Genomic DNA, 20674 nt, shown 5'->3' with positions numbered 1-20674 from the left:
AAACCGAAGTATGATAAAAAGAAGATAAGCATATATTTAATAATGAAAAAAAATATGTTTACACAAGTTGTATTTTGTAAAAATATTCATTGTAGCTCGTACACAGGAAATATATTTTTGCATATATTATCTTTTGTCTAAATTATAATTTAGAAAAATATTTTGTTAAGCGACTTAAATCTTATTTTTCATATATGACACTAATATAATGTCTTTTATCTAATCATTGCAACATAATAAAATAATGTGCCCATATAGTTACAATTGCATTAACTAGAAATTATTATGAATGTTTATATTTTTCTTTTGTTTTTAAAATAAGAAAAAGATCTTTTCGAAAATATAAAAGTAATTCAACTCTTTGGTTACACAAGGAGAGTTAAGTTGTATACTTTCCTTTTTAAATGGCAATAATTAAATAATTCATAAATATAACTATTAGAAAGTATACTTTATAACGATGCTTTACTATTTTTTAAAAATTAATAATTTTTAATTATATTATCATTGAAATATCATAGATTTAAAATTTTTAAGTATTATATATGATTTTAAAAAAAAAAAATATACAATCGTAACTCAGTCTGTGTAGCTTTTAAACTACAAACCACAATAATTGTATTTGCACTATACAAAAGAATATATACGTTTTTACTTATTAAAATTAAATTATCTAACAGAATGGTATTTGTACCAAAAACAAGAAGGGAATTCTTCTAGTCCTAATAATATTAAAGAAAAAAGAAAATTACAGCATTATAAAGTGAATATCTACAAATATGAAATACACATTATGAAATTAAAATTGCAATGGTAATCGATTAAATATAGTAAATTTCATATAAAACATTTCCATTACATTAGAAAGACATATATATCGTGAAAATGCTTACATTTTGCCATCTAATTCGGTACAAAAGACGCTTTTTTTTTTATCTAAGCTAAAAAGGGCACCTGATGATAATTTGAACAGTAAAATATGAATTTACTACCTACAATCTTCTAATATGAAGACAAATATTCTACAAAAAGGAATGGTGTGTGATGTACATTAATGATTAAAGTTTTATGAAAAACGTCCAGATTTGTTAATACTTAGATTATTTAAAAATAGCAGAACATCGTCTTATTTGCACAAAAGCATGTATATTTGTACATCTTTTAAAGTCTTAATAAGACTTTAAAAAATTATGTTTTTGTTCTAGCTTTATATTATGCACAAGTTTTTTTTTTTTAATTTTATAAGTCAGAACGAAAAAAACAAGAAAAAAATATCGAGAAATGTAGCACACTGAATGTTACATGAATGTATCAATGTAAAGAATGGTATGCTTAAAGTACCGCTCGTATTATGCAGCATGCATGTGCAATACTGTAATGAGTGGTGTATGTGGCACCAGGAATGTAATGTAACGAAAAACATTATATTATGTGCTGGTTGTCGTCAAACAGTAATACACGAGATCAGCTGCTGACAAAGTTGACTGTACTGTAATTGGTCCCCACTAATTCTTCGCATTTTAATGCCTTTTACTTCCTTTTCTTCGGATTCACATACTCTAAGTTCAATTTGAACACCACCAGGATATTCTAAACTAAGCCCACCACCTTTTATTTCTTCTCTAGAGAAGATAAATCCTTTTGGAGGGGCTCTTGCGTCTATAATTTGTTTTACACGACCTAATATAGCTTCGGAATTTAATCTACTCGATTCATCCGATAATGTAACTTCAACTTCTGTAGGTATTGATGTATTCAATGGCCTACCAATGCCACGTGTGATACTAGGTCTTGATGGATCACACGGTTCAGAAATGATGAAGCTGGGAAGAGGATTGTAATGAGGTAACGTGTCTTCGAGTGAATCAGGCGATGGAGATGGTGAAGGTGAACAACTAATAAGTGTTACTTGTCCTCCAAGATCGGTTACAGATATTTGAGGCGGTACCTAAAAGAAATAAATATACTATAACATTTATATTATAACATTTAATATATGTATATTATAATATAATATTATAATTATTATATGATTAATAATATACTATTAATCATTTTAACAATAATATTTTTAATATAGAAAATCATTAAATAATAAATCAATATAATAATAAAATTGATGCTTAAGTTATTTACTCTTGGTATTTCCACAGGATGTTCTTCTTGAATCATATCTAATGCTGGACTGTTACTAGGTGAATAACTAACTGGTGTGGTAGCTGGTGATCTATGATGTCTTAATGGACTTAAATCTAATGGCGTTGCTGGAGGCTGTGTTGGAGTACCATGAACTATACTACCCTGTACTGCTGTAGTTAAGCCACTTAAACCTATTAATGAAGTCATACTACATTATATTACAATTTTTAAAAAATTTTATATATCAAATTTATATATATATATATATATATAAAATATATATTATATTATAAAATGAGAGTACCTTGTGTAATTGCTGCTACTCCTCTTTCATGCACAGGAGATCCAGGAATACTTGCAGGACTATGTGATGGAGATGCTAACCTTTGTAATTGTTGATATTCTTGTTGAAGTGCCTGAATTCCAGGTCCAGGTGGACCTGAACCTTCGGATGCTCTCCGAACAGGTGAATATCTTTCTGTAGAAACATGAGTGCTTGGTTCCTTGTATGAATCTCTATTACCTACTAAAAGCAATACAAAAAAAAATAATATATATTATTTAAATATTACAAATATAAATTATATATTTATGCATATGTATAACTATGTTAATAAAGATATACAATAATTTAACTTTCTATTTGTACAAAATCCAAAGAACCACACAAAAATTACCAGTGCTAGTATGATACAATGAAGTCTTCCTATGGTGTGGAAGTGTAGATCCTCTAAGATGTGTCGGTAATAGTCGTGATGGGAGGTAAGCTCTATTCATCCTAGCTTCCACTTCCATTACCATTTCCGGATTTATAACTACATGCATATTACCAACCAACGAGGCATGGTAGTGCAGTGGATACAAAAAAACCATGCAAAATCAAAAATAAAATCAAATGAAATACCATAAAAAATACATTGCAAATGAAGTGCACATGTGTATTGTGTATAAATTTAAAATATAACTATTATTCAAATATATTTACATATAGCATGAAATAATATTATATATATTAATATTATAATAATATATAATGATAATACTAATATTGTATAATACTATAATATTAATTATTAAGTATTATACAATAGTTATAATATTTATAATATAAACATATTAACATTAAATATTGACAAATTTCATCTCTTACATTTATCATGCAATATTTCACTATTTAAAAACGAAAAAGAAAAAAAAACATACCAATATGCAAATATTGCAAAAGCAAAAATATAAACAAGGCACAATAATACTTACAGCTTACAAATGAAGAAATATGATAAGCTTTTAAATTAATTAATATAGCAAATCATTATAATCAACTTTCATTGAGATAAAACATATTGTAATAAAGTGCATTGATTATGTGCACACGAATACCTGAAAGGCATAATCCACAGTACCTGGTCTTTGCATGACGGCAGTAAGACCACTTCGTCTTCTTCTATCACTACCTCCACTTCCACTTCCACTATTATTATTTGTATCACCATTGCCACTATTAACTCCTACATTTAATGACTGAGCACATGGTACCAGAGTTGGACTTCCGCTTTGCATCTGAATAGAATATAAATAAATTAATTGTATTTCTAATAAACTATTTTGTAAATATTTAATAATTTATGTAGTATACATGTATTATATATTTTTCTTACAGGTTGCAAATGTTCTCTACTGCCAGGTTGACTCCATCCTCCATCTTCAGCACCAGCGGAATTACTACCATGTTGTTGATAGAAGACATGAAGATTAGCTCCACCATCTGAAGCTCTTCTTCCAAAACTTCCAGCTGTAATTAATCAAATATTGTTATTAAAAAACAAAATGACTCATTAAAATAATATATTAAAATATATATTAAAATAATATTACTTACTTGCTCCCATCACAGGAGGAGGTTTTAATAAATGTTGATCTTTGATTTGAAAATTTTGAGGAGGTTGATGTTGAACCAAAGGAAGATTTAAGGGCAAATTTGTGTGAGGTAATACTTGAGGATCAGTATTATTACATTGTAATATAGGAAGTAGTCGTAATGCTGGATCGCCTGATGTGTGATTATAGCTATAAGGATATGATGGTGGCTGATGTGCTGTATCACCAGGTCCAACTGTGTGTCTTCTGGTTGTATGATAAGGTGTGCCAGGTGTAAGTTGCATTCCACTTCTTTCTTCTGTTTCTGCTTCTGTATCACCAAACTTTTCAAAAAGAAATAAAAGAATATAATTTTGAAGAATATTTTATTGCTATTTAATAAAGAGAAAAAAAAAAAGAAAATTTAATATATACCTTTTCTAGTTGATGTGCTCCATCAGGAGCATAATCTCCTGGTATACTTTGAATACTAGGTAAATTAGGCATTGTTGGTTCTAACCGATCAACAAGAAGATTATATATTGCTGACACATGATCAAATGCATTTCCTTGAACTGCTTTTAATAATGTTTCTGCACTAAGACCTGGTAATCTTAACATATTTTCTATCACTACCTGATTTATTTGAAGTGGCACATTTTCAGAATTACACCTAAACATATATAATGAAATATTCATAGAATCTTTCTCATATATTTATTGTAAATATAATTCATATTATTAGTATTTGTACATTACCCTCCTGGTTCAGGTTCTGTTATACCATCTCCACCCATCCAAGAATGTGCTAAAATTTGTGAGATACTTAAACGTCGTTCTGGTTCTACTACTAACATATGTCTAATTAATTTTTCACATTCTACAAAAAATTAATATATTAGTAAAATATACATATAAAATATAATGCCATATGATAAATTAAAAATATATAATATATATATATATATAATATATATATATAATATATATAAATATATAATATAAAAATATATAAATTTGTATATTTTTTACCTGCAGACATAAAAAATGGTATTCTAAATTTCCCTGAGATTACTACAGAACGTAATAATTGCATTGTAGGTCCATCAAATGGTAATGCACCACAAACCAATACATACAAAACAACACCTAGACTCTAAAAAAATAAATATATTTCAATCATGTTGCAATATTATTAACATTTTTGCATAATTTATTATTTTAATAATAATAATATCCCCATGTATTGTGTGTGTGTGTGTGTATCCATATATTATATAATATATATTATAAGTTAATCACATACCCATACATCAGCTCTTGGACCATCATAGTGTTTTCCTTCAAAAATTTCTGGAGCAGCATATGGTGGTGAACCACACCAAGTGTTAAGTGGAACACCTGGAGTATATTCATTACTAAATCCAAAATCTGCAAGTTTTATATTATTGTCTGCATCAAGTAATAAATTCTCAGCCTGGAATAATAATGTATATAATTATTTATAATATATAAATATTAATTATTTTATTTTTTTAATTTTTCATAAATTTTTTAAATATTAAAAAAATACATTTTAGATAATTAAACCTTAAGATCTCGATGAACAACTCTCTGTTGGTGAAGATAACGAACAGCAAGAACAATTTGACGGAAAATTCTTCTTGCTTCTGGTTCTGGCATTCTCCCATTTCGTACAAGATGATCAAATATTTCTCCTCCAGGAGCATATTCAGTAACTAAATATATCATTTTCTCTGTTTCCATTACTTGATATAGTCTTATAATATGAGGATGCCTTAATCGTTTCATTATATGTACTTCACGAAAAATTTTGGCTAAATTTTCTTCATTTAATTTTGTTTTATCTATTATTTTAATAGCAACCTAAAAAAAATATATTTATTACAAATTTATATTTTTTAAGAAATATATATGATTAAATTAAATTGAATTATAAAAAAATAACAACTAACATGTATGTTTCACATAATTAATTTTTTATCTTAAAGAACTTTAAGTATATTATAGATATAATAATATATATCATTTGTGAATAAAAAATATTTATAAATTTTTTAAAGTACATAAATGATTACTAAAAAAAAAGTTGTATTTTTTCATATAATTTGTATTTTATTATAAAAATAAATTGCATAATAGTATCAAAAAACTAATTAACATTAATTTTTAATATTACATTTATTTGATTTAATTACTATATAAAAATAAAAAAAACATACAAAAAGAAAAAACAAAGAAAAATAAATGTAAAAAAAAAAAATACTACAATATAAGTAGTAATGTAAGTAGAAATTCAGTTAATAAATTTTTATGAACATTAATAAAAATATTTTTATTTTTATTTTGAAATGATATTAAATCTATTATCATTAATAATGATTTGAAAAATTATTGTAATGAACATATTTCAATCGATGTAATAGTATCTGTTGGTAACATCGGTCCATGAAACATTTTTTGAAGTTATAAATTTTCTTCATATGATGACATATGATACATTATTATTTTATAAAAAGCTCTTATAATGTATAAAATATGATATAATTTATATGTTCACGTTGTTATTCAAAGATATAACGACAAAATGACGGTTTCATGTTTGTGAGAAAAATATTTTAACAATGCCTTACCTTTGATTTAGTTACAACATGAGTGGCCATTTTAACAACGGCAAAATTTCCCTTGCCAATAGTTTTTTCCAATTCGTAATAACCGACACGAATAAGTTTGTTGACAGAAAATTCCTGCGAAACCTCATTGTGCGACGTCGTCGCGGATGCCATTTTTTCATCACTTGTCTCACTCAACTCGTTACCAATCACTTACTGCTTAGTACATTAATATTTCCGCTAGAGGTGCCACGATTCATCGACATCTCTGCCATCTAGTGAAATAATTTAAATTAAAAAATTAAAAGAAATTAACTATTATTATGAAAAAATTATAATAAAAATTCCGAAAATTATGTTTCATATGAAATTATTAATAGTATAAAATAAATAAAATCTACAAAAAATGCATTAATTCTCTTTAATTATTGATTAAGTATTGTTTGTTTACCTTTTTATACAATCACGAGATAAATCTTTATACGCCATCTGTATAAATATTATCCATGAAAATTAGTGTACATAGATTTGAGTTCATTGATCTTTTTCGCTTAAATTTCGAAAGCATAGAACATATTATTCTTAGAGTGTATTCATTTATAACATCTTTATATGAATGAAACTATAACTTGCTTAAATAAATCAATAATTTTCTCATTAAAAAATATTTACTTTTAAATAATTTTTTATATTGAAATATTCATATTATTTTTTATGAAGGAAATCAATGAACTTTCATTATGACATATTTTTTTACATATATAACTTTTTTCCTTTTATGTCATAATATTAGGTTGCTGTCATATTATTGCTATACTCACAGTATTCACCGCGAAATTGCTACGTAGACGAAAACAGATTGTTGAACGTTATGAGAAAGTGCATTCTAGTTAAAATGCAATAATAAAAAAATTGAATTGTTTCAATAAATATAATATAACTGATTATTTAATATTAAATAACAATGAGAAAATAATACCTGAACAAAGTGAATACTTTTTATTTATTTAAAAAACACATCTCAAAAAATGGAAGAAAGTACAGTTTTATGGATGCTTTCACTGGTAATGTTAATTGGTTCCTGTATAACTGGATCTTTACCATTAGTCATGAATTTATCCGAGGTAATCTTCTTTTCATTTGACGATAGATGAAAAGACAATTTTTTTATCTATCATTTTCTATGATTGTCATATACTTAAACTACTGATTACAGATTCTACAAAGAACTCCATGATCATGAACATCATGAACCTTTAATCTTTCTAGGATAAATTACAACTGGTTTCAATACTTGGTGCTGGACTTCTTGTAGGCACTGCACTAGCTGTGATTATACCTGAAGGTATAAGAGCATTATTTACTGGTGGAAGTAATAATGATCAAGGAGTTTATAGTTAGTATTTCATAATAATATATTATTTCATAACTATGCATAGTTTATATTTTTTTTTGTGTTTAAATTTATGTAAATCAATTATATTTTTAAATTGCTATGAACTTTTTATTTTATATTTAAAACAAATTTTTTTGGATTTTATTATGTTCAAATATATAAATGAATCTTTATTATTTAATTTGTTAAAGAAATATTTATTAATTGTTATTATAGAATTAGTATAAAATTTGATAAATACATTAATAAAATTAATGAATTAAAAAAATATATATGTTTGTCATATTTTAGTTTTACATGAGACAATCTTTATATATATCAATTTTAGTAAAATTAATATTTAAAATAAAATATTTAAAAAATCTTTAATTTAATTTGATTTTACTTAAATATAATTTAATATTTTTGATTTTTATTTCTAGGTGATCCTCATTCTTTAATAGGCATTAGTTTAATACTTGGTTTTGTATTTATGTTACTGATTGATCAGTGTTCAGCTAGAAGAAGTGGAGTGAGAGAAAGGAGTGTTACTGCTACTTTAGGTCTTGTAGTTCATGCAGCTGCTGATGGAGTGGCATTAGGAGCTGCTGCAACTACATCACAAGCTGATGTAGAATTAATTGTTTTTTTAGCAATAATGTTACATAAAGTAAGTAAAATAAATTTAATATCATTTTGTATCTAAGAATAAGAATGTCACAGAGATTTAAATTATTAAATGAATAAATCAAAAAATTTTTTATAGGCACCTGCAGCATTTGGTCTAGTATCATTTTTATTACATGAAGGAGTAGATAGAAAAAAAATTGGTAGACATCTTTTAGTATTTTCTTTAGCAGCTCCTTGTCTTGCTCTTGTAACATATTTTGGTATTGGAAAGGTAAATTATTTCAAAGTTATATAAATTAATGAAATATTTCTTAATTTATAAGTACTAATATAAAATTTATATATTTTTTTTATAGGAAGGAAAAGAAACACTTAGTAATGTAAATGCAACTGGAGTAGCAATGTTATTTAGTGCAGGTACATTTTTATATGTTGCTACTGTGCATGTTCTACCAGAACTAATGACAAGAACTAATAGCAACTATACTCATCTGCCATCTGCCGAAAACATTGCAGTATCTTCTTCTGGACTCAAAGTTAAAGAAATATTAGTTCTAGTATTAGGCTCTTTTTTACCTGCATTAATTACAACTGGACATCATCATTGACAAAATGTCATACAGAAAATATACCTGTTTTTTTACTATGTGTAATTTAAAATGTCCCTTTCATTAAAGAGTATAATATTTTAATATATTCCATGATTTTTTTTTTATAAAATCATGAAATGACAATTAAAAAATTTATCAATTATGATATCTGTTTTAAGAGATATACTTTTATGTACTGTAAATAATTATAGAAAAAGCATATCACAATTATTATATATTTGTATAAATTTAATGATAAACGCGTGATATAAAGTTATATAATATAATGCAAAAAACATTCTAAATAAGTTTTTATTTTTCAATGAAATTTCGTAATTATATTATTTATATAGATAAATTTTTAATATAAAAAATAAATTAAATATTTTTTTTTTATACTATTTCATATTGTTTCATATTATATATGAATAACTAAGTTTTTTTAAAATATTAAATAAAAGATAAAAAAAATATTTCACATCTTATAATAATTTAAAAAAGATTCCATATTGTAATTTAATAGTACCTGATAGATAGTATGATATGATACAATATAAATATAAATCTAATAGTATTAAAATTAGTAGATTTTATTTTATTTATTAAGATTTTTTAATTCTTGTATATGAAAAAAATTATAAAAAATTTTTACATAAAATCATTTGATTTTTATAAAAATACATTTTTTTATGTAATTATATTTTATTTTATAAGCAAAGATTTAAATAATTAAAGAATAAAATTTTAAATTATCATTTACATTTGTATATATAAAATTATTTATAAAAATATAATTTTTAATAAATATAATATTAATATATATATGTAGATATATATTTTTTGTAGATATATATTTTTATCAAGGAATTTCTTTTGACTAATGTGATTAATATTACTAAAATAGACTAAAATATATTTAATTTTTTTCTTAAATAGCTAGGAAAGAAAAATATATTTAAATAATTGTAAAAAAAATTTGCGTAAATGAAATGCAAAATTTGATATATAAATCTAACGAAATATTTTCGAATTTAAGCGCTAATATAGTTGGTATGTGTGTGTATACGTTCAGGAATTGAAATGATGATCGTGTCTTTTATTATCACAAGCTATGGTAGAATATACAGCTGTAATTCACAACAATGGTGGTGCCGGTCGTGTTTTAGGTTAAAGTTGTGTGGTTTTCAGTAATTTTAGTCCAATTAGTATTGTAAAAAATGGACAATAGAATCACAATATGTGACCCAGATGAAGAAGAAATTAATAATGAAATATTCCGGGATATCGAACCAGTCACGTGGATCAACGATGATCCGACCTATGATTTGGATGAGATCAACATGTTCTTCCATAGGGTGGATTCAGATCAGATTATATATGAAGAAAAAAAGAAGAAATGTAAATTTATCGGTAAATATGTTATGGGTGATGTTCTTGGTGAAGGTAGTTACGGAAAGGTGAAAGAAGTGCTGGACTCAGAGACACTTTGTCGAAGAGCCGTGAAAATCTTAAAAAGGAAGAAACTTCGTAGAATCCCAAATGGAGAGCTTAACGTTCAACGGTACGATAAACAAATTTTTAAAATTTTTTTTATATTTTTATATTTTTTAATTATTAGATAAAGTAGACAAGATCTTTCTATATATTCTTACTTTGTTCAATTATATGGATATGGTATCACATAATTTATGTTATATTGATATTATTATACCCAAACAAAGAAAAAAATTACTCTTATAGTATTTATTTATATTATATTTATATTAATTATATTATATTTATATTAATCCAATAAAAATGAACATAAAAATTAAAATAACAATAGTATTATTTAAGACAGATAATATAAGAGGATGACAAAAGATAATTCTATATATAAAAATGAGTTAAAAAAATTTTTTTTCGTTTAAAACTTTATTTTCAAATAAATCAAATTTAAACAATTTTTAAATACAAGTGAATTTAATTAATTTCTAACTGAATATTATGCAAATTATTGATAAAAGCTTATTGTCTATGTATACATGAAAATAAAAAAATATAAAATATGATTTCATTATTTAAAGTTAAATTCTCATTTTTTAAAAAATTAAAATTTATACAGTAATATAGTTTATATAGTTATGAAGAAGCAATAAGATATTCACATATTTGATGAATTTTCAATTTAAATTATTTCAAAATCTAGTTTTTAAATGAATTAATTTTATTTTGTATTTTTTAAAAATTTATTTTAAAAATGCAAAATAATTATTTTTTTATTATATAGAACAACTTTTTGTCAATTTAACTTATCTATTTAATTAGAAATTAATCATATTCATCTATATTTAATAAATTTTCAAATTCGATTTTCTCAAAAATAAAATCTCAGATAAAAAAATGTCTTTTTCAACTCATTTTTCATATAGATTTATGCTATATTTATCTGTATAACTCATCTTGAAATATCTTATATATACAACATAAATAAACATCTACATAATTAGAATCTGAAAATGTTTTATTATTTATAATTAATAATAAAGCTTTATTATTATTCTTAATATTTATTTAATAAAAATCAAAATTATTTAAATATAAAATTTGATTTTTCTCTTTATAATGTACATAACATTAAAAAAAAAAGAAAAAATAAATTATATGGATTTATAAAAGTAAAAATTTTTTTTATGTCATATATTTAATTACTTTCTAGAATTCTAAATGCTATTTATTCACATTCATTAACAGGGAGATAAGACTATTAAGGATATTAAAACATAAGAATGTAATTAACCTTGTAGATGTTTTATATAATGATGAAAAGGAGAAGATGTACCTAGTTATGGAATTTTGTGTATGTGGATTACAGGTAAAGTTTAAAAACCTTACATGGTTTATTTTAGAATGTGTTATACACATATATCTTTAAATAAATTGATATTTGATCATGTTTAAAGTTTCAGATGCAATTTGTGTAATAATTAATTCAATATTTCTGAATATTTATATTTTAATAAAAATTTATAAACTCCTCATCTTTTGTCGTAATAATATTTAAAAGTGATTTATCTTACATATTTAATATAAGAGTAAAAAAGATAGTTTTAAAACTAGACAATATAAAAAAAAACACAAAAAATATTAATATTTTAATTTAATTATTTTCATATAATATGCTTTTTATAATTTAATATAACAATTTCATGTACTTTACAAGAATCTATTTTTATGCAAATTTTATAAATAATGAAAACCTGCATGAAATTAACAACAATTAGATTTCTATTTATTAGATTTTTTGCAGGATATGTTGGGAAGTACACCTCTCAAGAAGCTTCCAATTTGGCAAGCACATGACTATTTTTGTCAGTTATTGGATGGTTTGGAATACCTCTACAGTAAAGGAATAGTACATAAAGATATAAAACCAGGGAATTTATTATTAGCTTTAGATGGTACCTTGAAGATTAGCGATTTTGGAGTTGCAGAGGTATATGATAATATATGATAATTAATGAATTTCTTTTATTTTATTTAATTATAATATAATTTTTTAAGTTAAATATTTAGAATTAACAAACTAAAGTTTATATTAATAAAAGAAATTATAAAATATTCTGTAATTTTTGATATATATATTTTTGATATACTTATTAGGCATTAGACATGTTTTCTGAAGATGATACATGTAAAATGGGACAAGGTTCACCAGCATTTCAGCCTCCTGAAATTGCAAATGGCTGTGAAACATTTTCTGGTTTTAAAGTAGACATATGGAGCAGTGGAGTTACATTGTAAGTATATCTTTTTTTTATAAATTAATTTTATTTTTGTAATTTAAAGAATTATTATAAAAAATTTATTTTACAAATTGAATTTTAATTATTATAAAATAAAAATTTTGTTATGCATTTTTAATAAAATTATAAATATTTCACAGATACAATATAACTACAGGTCAATATCCTTTTCAAGGCGATAATATTTATAAATTATATGAAAATATTGGAAAAGGTGAATACTCTATACCTGAAGAAGTTGAAGAACCTTTAAAATCTCTTATACAAGGAATGTTACAAAAAGATGCAGATAAAAGGTTTACTTTGCAACAAGTTAAAAAACATCCATGGACTATATGCAGGCATCCTAAAACACAAGAAGAAGTACCCATACCTCCTCTTAAAGGGCATAAATGGCATAGTATGACCGTACTACCGTACCTGATGGAGTATCATTACGGAAGTGACGACAATCCTATGTATTATACTGAACATCAACTAAATGGTATGTTTGTTTTACATTACTCTGCATTATGTTATGTGTTATTATATTTATGTATTAAAGCTTAAATTTTTGTTGCTATAATATTTATATCAATTTGTATATTCACATCTAACAGAAAGGTAAGATAAACTTGCATGCACAAAAACACTAATTAAAAAAATATTATATATATATATATATATATATATATATATATAAAATATTATATATATAAAAAATATGTATATAAATATTATGTATATTATAAAATATAAATAAATCATATATTATTTGTGGCTTAATATAGAGGATGTTAATGTATTTGTCAAAATATTTTTGAAGAATTGATTCTAAAGGATAAATCAAGTACATAAGTTGATATAAATAGATATTGAGATTTATTTTTTAAATTATAAGGAAATAAATTACATTAGATGAAATAGACAGACAGAATAAGACAGTGATGTAACAGAAATAAAGTTATCTCATTCTATTTTTATTTCGTTCATTAATATTCGTGCAAATTTAAATTGCTTATAACTTAATAAATAAATCTTAATCTACATTTTTATATATCATTTTTTGTATTTATTTGTTTTGTTTGTTTTGCCTCTAAAATCAACTCTTCAAAGATATTCCATGAATATATTAATATCCTATATTATAGCTCAGAAGCAGTATTTTTAAAGTGGTTTGATAATTACATTATTTTGCAATTAAATTAATAATCTTATCTATTAAAGTCATTTTATAATTGTATTTTAATAAAATTAGCATTGATATTTGTATTTTATTTATAAAAATTAAATTATATAATTTGTATAAATTATTTTAAGTAAAGATAAAAATTATTATTAAAAATTTGTTAAATATGTTAAAAAACTTCCTTTTTTTATATATTATTAGAAAAAAGATATCATTGAAGAAAAAATACATTATATTATTTATATTACAGTATAAATTTAATTATAATTAAAATAAATAAACACTTGAATAAAATACAGCTTTTGCTTTTCAGATTCTAAACGGAATAGTGAACAATCTTTTTCAAATCGACTACTAGTATTCTTATCAAAGACATGCACCATTCTGTAACAATGACACGTTTATATCTACCTATGATGTTGCGAGCTGACAAAAACGGGTACTCTCTATATAGTGTATACCCAGTTTTACCTTTCTCCTTTCTTCCTTTCTACATTTTATAACACACATCTAAATTTATATTAATTATGGTATTGAAATTTTTAACTCATTAATATTTAGAATAGCCCTCTGTTATTAGCTTCTGCAATGTGTCATGCATATTTTAAATTATGTGTAGTAATATTATTGCAAAAACAGTCTTGTTTTTTATATTGCACAATAGATTATAAAGTTATTATATTATTTATACATAAAATAGAATTAACCCTTATAATATAAATTTATAAACAGATTTTAAATAAATTCATTTTTTTGTTCAGAAGAAAAACGGCTTCAAGAAATGGACAAAATTAGTGAAGATCAAAAAACTACTTGGAATAGTCACAACAACAAACAAAATTCACATCAGAGTAAACGGAGATGGCGCAAACCAATTTCATGTATTAATGTTAAGAAATTTCCATCTTGTAAGCCATCGTGATTTAACTCATCATACTTATTTTTTATCATACATTTTACTGACTATGTCAGGTATAAAGTTTCTCTGCAACGGAGATGACTGAAAATTTAATAAATATTAAAATATGCTAGAATAACTATCTAGCTACAGCTCGAATTGAGTATAAATTTAAACTAATTCAAAAACATTAAATGTAAACATTTGTGATATTAATATTAAATAGTCGTAGTAAATAATTCATTATGATTTATTAATTATGAGGTTAATAACTTGACATCCAAATAAAGTGATTTTCTTTCATGTGCCATAATGAAGTTACAATTATTAAGGTATATGTTATTAAGTGTTCTTTTTGTATAACTTTTTTATTTTCTCTCTTTTTTATCAACTTAAATGATAAAAAGATTGAAAAAGTAATACAAAAAAAATCATCAAATTATTTTGAATTCTATTTTTTAATCATCATGCTTTGCTCTATTACTCTTGTTTTATGAATTAAAAAAAAACATGTTACTTTGAACAAAATTTGTGTGAGCTATTTTACTAACTTTGACGCTATTAAAATTTATATTTTTTATTCTTTTAGTAAAGCATAAATTTTTGTTTATTAAATAGATTTATTTATATAATACATTAACAAACTATTTCTAATACAAAAACTTTATGGTTGATGTTATGATGGAGGATAAAATAATTCAAACATACAAATATATATAAACAGAAACATATTAAATATGTCACAAATATTATTTTAGATTGACAAAAAACTTTCCTCCAATATATGTACATGTTAAAAATATTTTATATATAATTGTTATTTTAGAAAATATCTGTGTTTGTAGACTGCATATATATGATAGTATTATCATCGTAAGATGACTTGTAAACACTTAATGCAATTCTTGTAACATGACTTAATATAAAACAAACATCGATTCTTCTATATAAGAATATTGAAAATTGTTTCACATATAAATACTTATAATAGATATTATCAAAGCGTACTTGAATATCATTAAGGATAAATACAATGTATTGTTGATCTGTATGTTTACTTTTAAATTTCATATTAAATGTTCTGTATTCATGCTTTAATATTACACCAAATATTCAAAAAAATATTCAAAATTGGGTGTGATAAATTTAGCATGTAATAAATCTTTATACAGGAGCACATTATACACATACATATTTCAAGTATGAATTGTAAATCTACCAATTAAAAGATATAACCAATTCAAGACATATATATCTATTATATATCTAATATGCTTCCACAAAAGAATAATTTATTTCATAAAAGATATATTAACAAAAATTTTGTCACATTAATAAAAAATATTTTTTTTAAATAAGCGAAAATCAATAATATTGATGTTTTTTTAAATATCGTCTGCGCAATTTATACAAAGATAAAATCATAATGAATTGTTATCTATCATGTAAATTTGAAGTTATAGAGAGAACATGAATATAAATTATCCTCTCTCTCATTATCTTTCCTTGATGGAATTAAGGTGCCTAAATACTGCCAAGTACTGAAAGCACATAAAAATAATTATATCTTTTGTGATTGTACATATTATAAACAAGAAAAAATTATATGTAATTATATTTAGTTACATGAAGAATGAACAAAGATGATAATTAAAAAGTAGAAGTTTATATCAAATTTATGTGATAATGTAATTTTGTTTTTTTGTTCAAACATTTTTTTTATTGTAAAATTTATTATATGTTATTTTGAAAAAGCATACAAGATATTAAGAAATATATAACTTTATGGTGAAATAGAAAATATTCACTAATAATAACATCAAGTTAATTATTTTGTTGATTAACTTTGATTATTTCGTTATTTTATTTGTATCTTTCAAATTTAGAAATGTGCAAAATAAAATTAACAAAATTAGTAGATTTAACATACAAAAATATATACAAAAAAAATATGTGCGTAATATTTTTATATACCATAAGTATATTGTGTTCCTCAATATTTTTTTATGAATATATATATATCTAAATTAAAATTATTATATTTTACTACAATTTAAAATTTTTTGCTTAATGTTAATTCGAAATACTAATTAAAAGAAAAGAAAATTATTCAAAATAATACAATAATTGTTCAATTGATTTATTCAAATAATATATTATAAAATTCAAATTATTTAAAATAATTTTTAAAACAAATATAATTTATTATTATTTATTATTTTAAATTGTTAATATTTTTTATAATAAATAAGTGGAATTCAAATAAAATAAAGATTTAAATTAAAATAATAAAAATACGCACAGTGGAATAAAATTGATAAAAAATCTAAATTGCATCATTATAATTAAATATATTCTGTATATTTAAAAATTTATCTGTATAATAATTAAAAATTATTGCACAGAATTATACATATTAATGTAATTAGCTTGTAATTTTAAATTGTAATATAATCGCATTTGTATTAAAATGATGTAAAAACAAAATAACAGTAATATCAAATAAGCAAATTGTATGCTTCATTTTTAATATTAAATTAAGTAAATGTTATATAATAATTATAGAAAATAATTTTTTTATTATAATATTCTAGATTTTATTTAATTTTTATACACATATTGCTTACAATCATAAATTCATTACTATAATATATATTAATATATATATACATAAATGTAAAGATATCATTATTATTATAGTGATGTTCTAAAAGTTTCGTTATTTGCTAGAAATGATTCATATTTATAAAATTATATGTTTATATAATTTATAAATTTATAGAATTTATAGTATTTATCAAATATAACAAAAAATTTAATAGCAATAGATTTTTTCATATAAATAATTAAATTATATGAGATAATTTAGAATTACTGTTTTAAACAATTTGGAATTATAATAGCCAGAGTAAAAATTATTTAATATAAAAATAATTATCATATAGTCATATCGAATTTTTTAGATTCTTAGATAAAATTGCTTAAGAGATGTCATTTCTGTTTTTTTATGGCCATATTTTATATTGAAATATTGAATATTAGCATCAATAGAATCATTTTTGAACGGTTTCTATAACAATAACAATGTTAATAACAAACATCATGTTAAGACAAATATAATAATAATATTAGTATCAAGTAATCATTGTATAAAGCAATTATTACAATAAGAATTATAATGACAAAAAATATTAAAATAAGCATAATTTAATATGTACAATACATAAAATATATAAAAAATAAATATCATGGCCATCATAGTGTAATTCTATATCTCTCGACTATTGAAAATTTATAAAAATGATAAATTAAGATTTATAAAAAAATTTTTGCCGTAAAAATGACCTTGACAGATTTTTAAGGTCAACATTTTTTTTATTGTATCAATATTTATTGCAAGAAACAAAATCACAAACGAATCATTTTTTTAAAAAACAAATCTAAAGTTTTGTAAACTATTTTATTAAATATTTTTATATTTTTATTGAATTATCACAATGTAAATAATATGCAATTAAAATATGTGAAAACTTATATAATGATAATATGAAGAAATATCAATTCCTTACAATTCATTAATTAAATCAATAATTAAATTAATAATTTCAGATCAATTTTGATCATTATATCATCCTAATACACATCAGAAATCACAATGAAAAAGAAGTAACATTAAAAAAAAAATCATTATTGCTCGATGATAGCTCAGTGAGTAGAAAAAAATCGTATACGTGTTATATTCAGTTAATCGCATAACTAATTTTTGCTGATGAATTACACAAGTTGGAACATAAACTACGCTTTTTAAAATATGTATTATTTCCAAAATCAAAAGAATGATAAAATTGGGACGTTTTGTTTTCAATTTATTATTTACTTTAATTTAATTTGTTTAAGGAAGAATCATTGAGATTTATAATATTTGAACTAACTTTTTAAAATTTAAATGAATTGCGATATTGTATATAACTATATTTGATGATATGAACGATTTTATATAACTATATACAATGATATAGATAATGTATAGATAATTTATCAGTCTTCAAAAAATATTTTAGATTATCAGAAACAAATCTATCCTAGATATGTGATCTTTTTCCTCAGAAATTTTATAGTTAAACTTATATTAGATTTAAGTCAATTCAATATTATAAATCTCAATGATTCCTGCTCAAACATTAAAATATCCTTGCAAAATACTCTTTAACTCAAATATTATCATTCCTTTAATTCTAGCAATAATAAAAAAAAGCGTGGTTTACAATTCGATTTATATAATAATTCATCAGCAAAATCTTGTTAAGTTATATAATTATTTAACTGAACATTATGCATATAATTTTTTTCTATTTATCGAGTTGTTATCGATGAGAGCAATGATGATCTTCCCTTTTCTGATGTGTAGTAGAATGATATAATGTGATGATAAAAAATATATATTAATTTCTGGTCAATAAATTGTTAATTTATGAAATTAATGAAAAGTCAAATTGAATTGATATTTTGTTTAGATTTCGTTTAGACGTAATTGTTTTCTTCATTAAATTTTCAGATATTTCATAAATTAATGAACTAATGTATAATGTATTTAATTGCATATTATGTACATTATTGAATAATATAATTTATGAAATTTTAGATTCATTTTTCAAAAGAATGATTTATTGCGATTTTTATTTCTTGTAACGAGTACTATATAATGCAATAAAAAAGTTTTGATCTTGAAAATCTATATCAAAAATCATTTTTGCGATAACAATTGTTTATAAATCTTCATTGATCGAGAGATTATAAATTATAGATCGTAATCATAGAATCACATTATAGTCATGATATTTTTTTATATTATTTCTTTATATATCCTATATAAATATTTATGAAGCAATCATTTATTACTTTAACTAATTTTATTTGTAATATTTTTTTTATTATAAATGTTTTATTATAAATGTTAGTATTCGTCTTATTATAAATTATTATTTATTAAAAGACATAATTATATATATCAAGTGAAATAAAACATTATATATTATCCATAAAAAAAAAACAAAGAAATGATTTTCATATCTTCATCTATTTGATAGATTTTACTTACAAAAAGATTGATATGATTATATGATAACCATTTTTATATTAAACAATTTTTAAATTTTAATTTTTAATTTTTAAAAAAGAAATTTATCTAGCTAACATAATTCCGAAGATATTCAAGATAATTATATTAAATCAAACTATATATATATATATATTTCAAATCAGAGATGAAACTATTTAACAATATATATCAATATATATCAATATATATTAAGTAAATATATCTAGAAATATGTATATAATAAATTGTAAATCCATAAAATAAATTATTTCAACAATATATGCAAAATTATTGATTCATATATTAATATTATTCAGTATATTATAATCAAAATAATTTTTATTTATTATTAATTAATAGAGAATACATAAAATATTCTATATATTCTATATATTTTTCATATATTTTATATAATTTCTTATTAGAATATAATTATTAGAATATCATAATGATATGTTTACATATATTGTTTTTGAAATAATTTTACTTTTAAAAAATATT

At 22.3% G+C, this 20674-nt stretch overlaps 3 protein-coding genes across 7 annotated transcripts; 2 read left to right on the top strand and 1 right to left on the bottom strand.

Annotated features, from left to right (window-relative positions):
- Positions 1–321: 321 nt before the first annotated feature.
- On the bottom strand, positions 322–6838 carry LOC122715455 (serine/threonine-protein kinase SIK3-like). 3 transcript variants are annotated; one of them, XM_043938922.1, is made up of 13 exons: positions 6651–6838; positions 5587–5883; positions 5303–5473; positions 5029–5152; positions 4756–4876; positions 4432–4669; positions 4019–4340; positions 3798–3931; positions 3543–3699; positions 2817–2954; positions 2444–2662; positions 2137–2330; positions 322–1948 (listed from the first exon to the last, which is right to left on the bottom strand). In XM_043938922.1, exons 1-13 carry the CDS (start codon positions 6801–6803, stop codon positions 1445–1447), a joined length of 2772 nt encoding a protein of 923 aa, XP_043794857.1. In that variant the 5' UTR covers positions 6804–6838; the 3' UTR covers positions 322–1444. The 3 variants fall into 3 exon arrangements, with proteins under 3 accessions (XP_043794857.1, XP_043795699.1, XP_043794008.1); XM_043938073.1 differs by having other exon boundaries at positions 323–1948; positions 2444–2665; positions 6651–6837; XM_043939764.1 differs by lacking the exon at positions 2817–2954 and having other exon boundaries at positions 2444–2665.
- Positions 6839–7390: 552 nt separating this feature from the next.
- Positions 7391–9278, top strand: LOC122711661 (zinc transporter ZIP9). The gene is made up of 5 exons (XM_043930698.1): positions 7391–7753; positions 7899–8025; positions 8448–8674; positions 8771–8905; positions 8991–9278. Exons 1-5 carry the CDS (start codon positions 7658–7660, stop codon positions 9240–9242), a joined length of 837 nt encoding a protein of 278 aa, XP_043786633.1. The 5' UTR covers positions 7391–7657; the 3' UTR covers positions 9243–9278.
- A 1111-nt stretch (positions 9279–10389) lies between these two features.
- On the top strand, positions 10390–15625 carry LOC122716997 (serine/threonine-protein kinase STK11). 3 transcript variants are annotated; one of them, XM_043941883.1, is made up of 6 exons: positions 10390–10785; positions 11958–12078; positions 12514–12699; positions 12867–13003; positions 13150–13493; positions 14942–15625. In XM_043941883.1, the coding sequence occupies exons 1-6, from the start codon at positions 10442–10444 to the stop codon at positions 15097–15099; spliced, it is 1290 nt and encodes a 429-aa protein (XP_043797818.1). In that variant the 5' UTR covers positions 10390–10441; the 3' UTR covers positions 15100–15625. The 3 variants fall into 3 exon arrangements, with proteins under 3 accessions (XP_043797818.1, XP_043796975.1, XP_043798673.1); XM_043941040.1 differs by having other exon boundaries at positions 14939–15624; XM_043942738.1 differs by lacking the exon at positions 14942–15625 and adding an exon at positions 14491–14616.
- Positions 15626–20674: the final 5049 nt, after the last annotated feature.

This window comes from Apis laboriosa, unplaced genomic scaffold (genome assembly GCF_014066325.1).
Source record: "Apis laboriosa isolate Shangri-la unplaced genomic scaffold, ASM1406632v1 scaffold104_cov149, whole genome shotgun sequence".
NCBI lineage: Eukaryota > Metazoa > Arthropoda > Insecta > Hymenoptera > Apidae > Apis > Apis laboriosa.
This window is presented reverse-complemented; position numbering and strand designations above follow the sequence as displayed.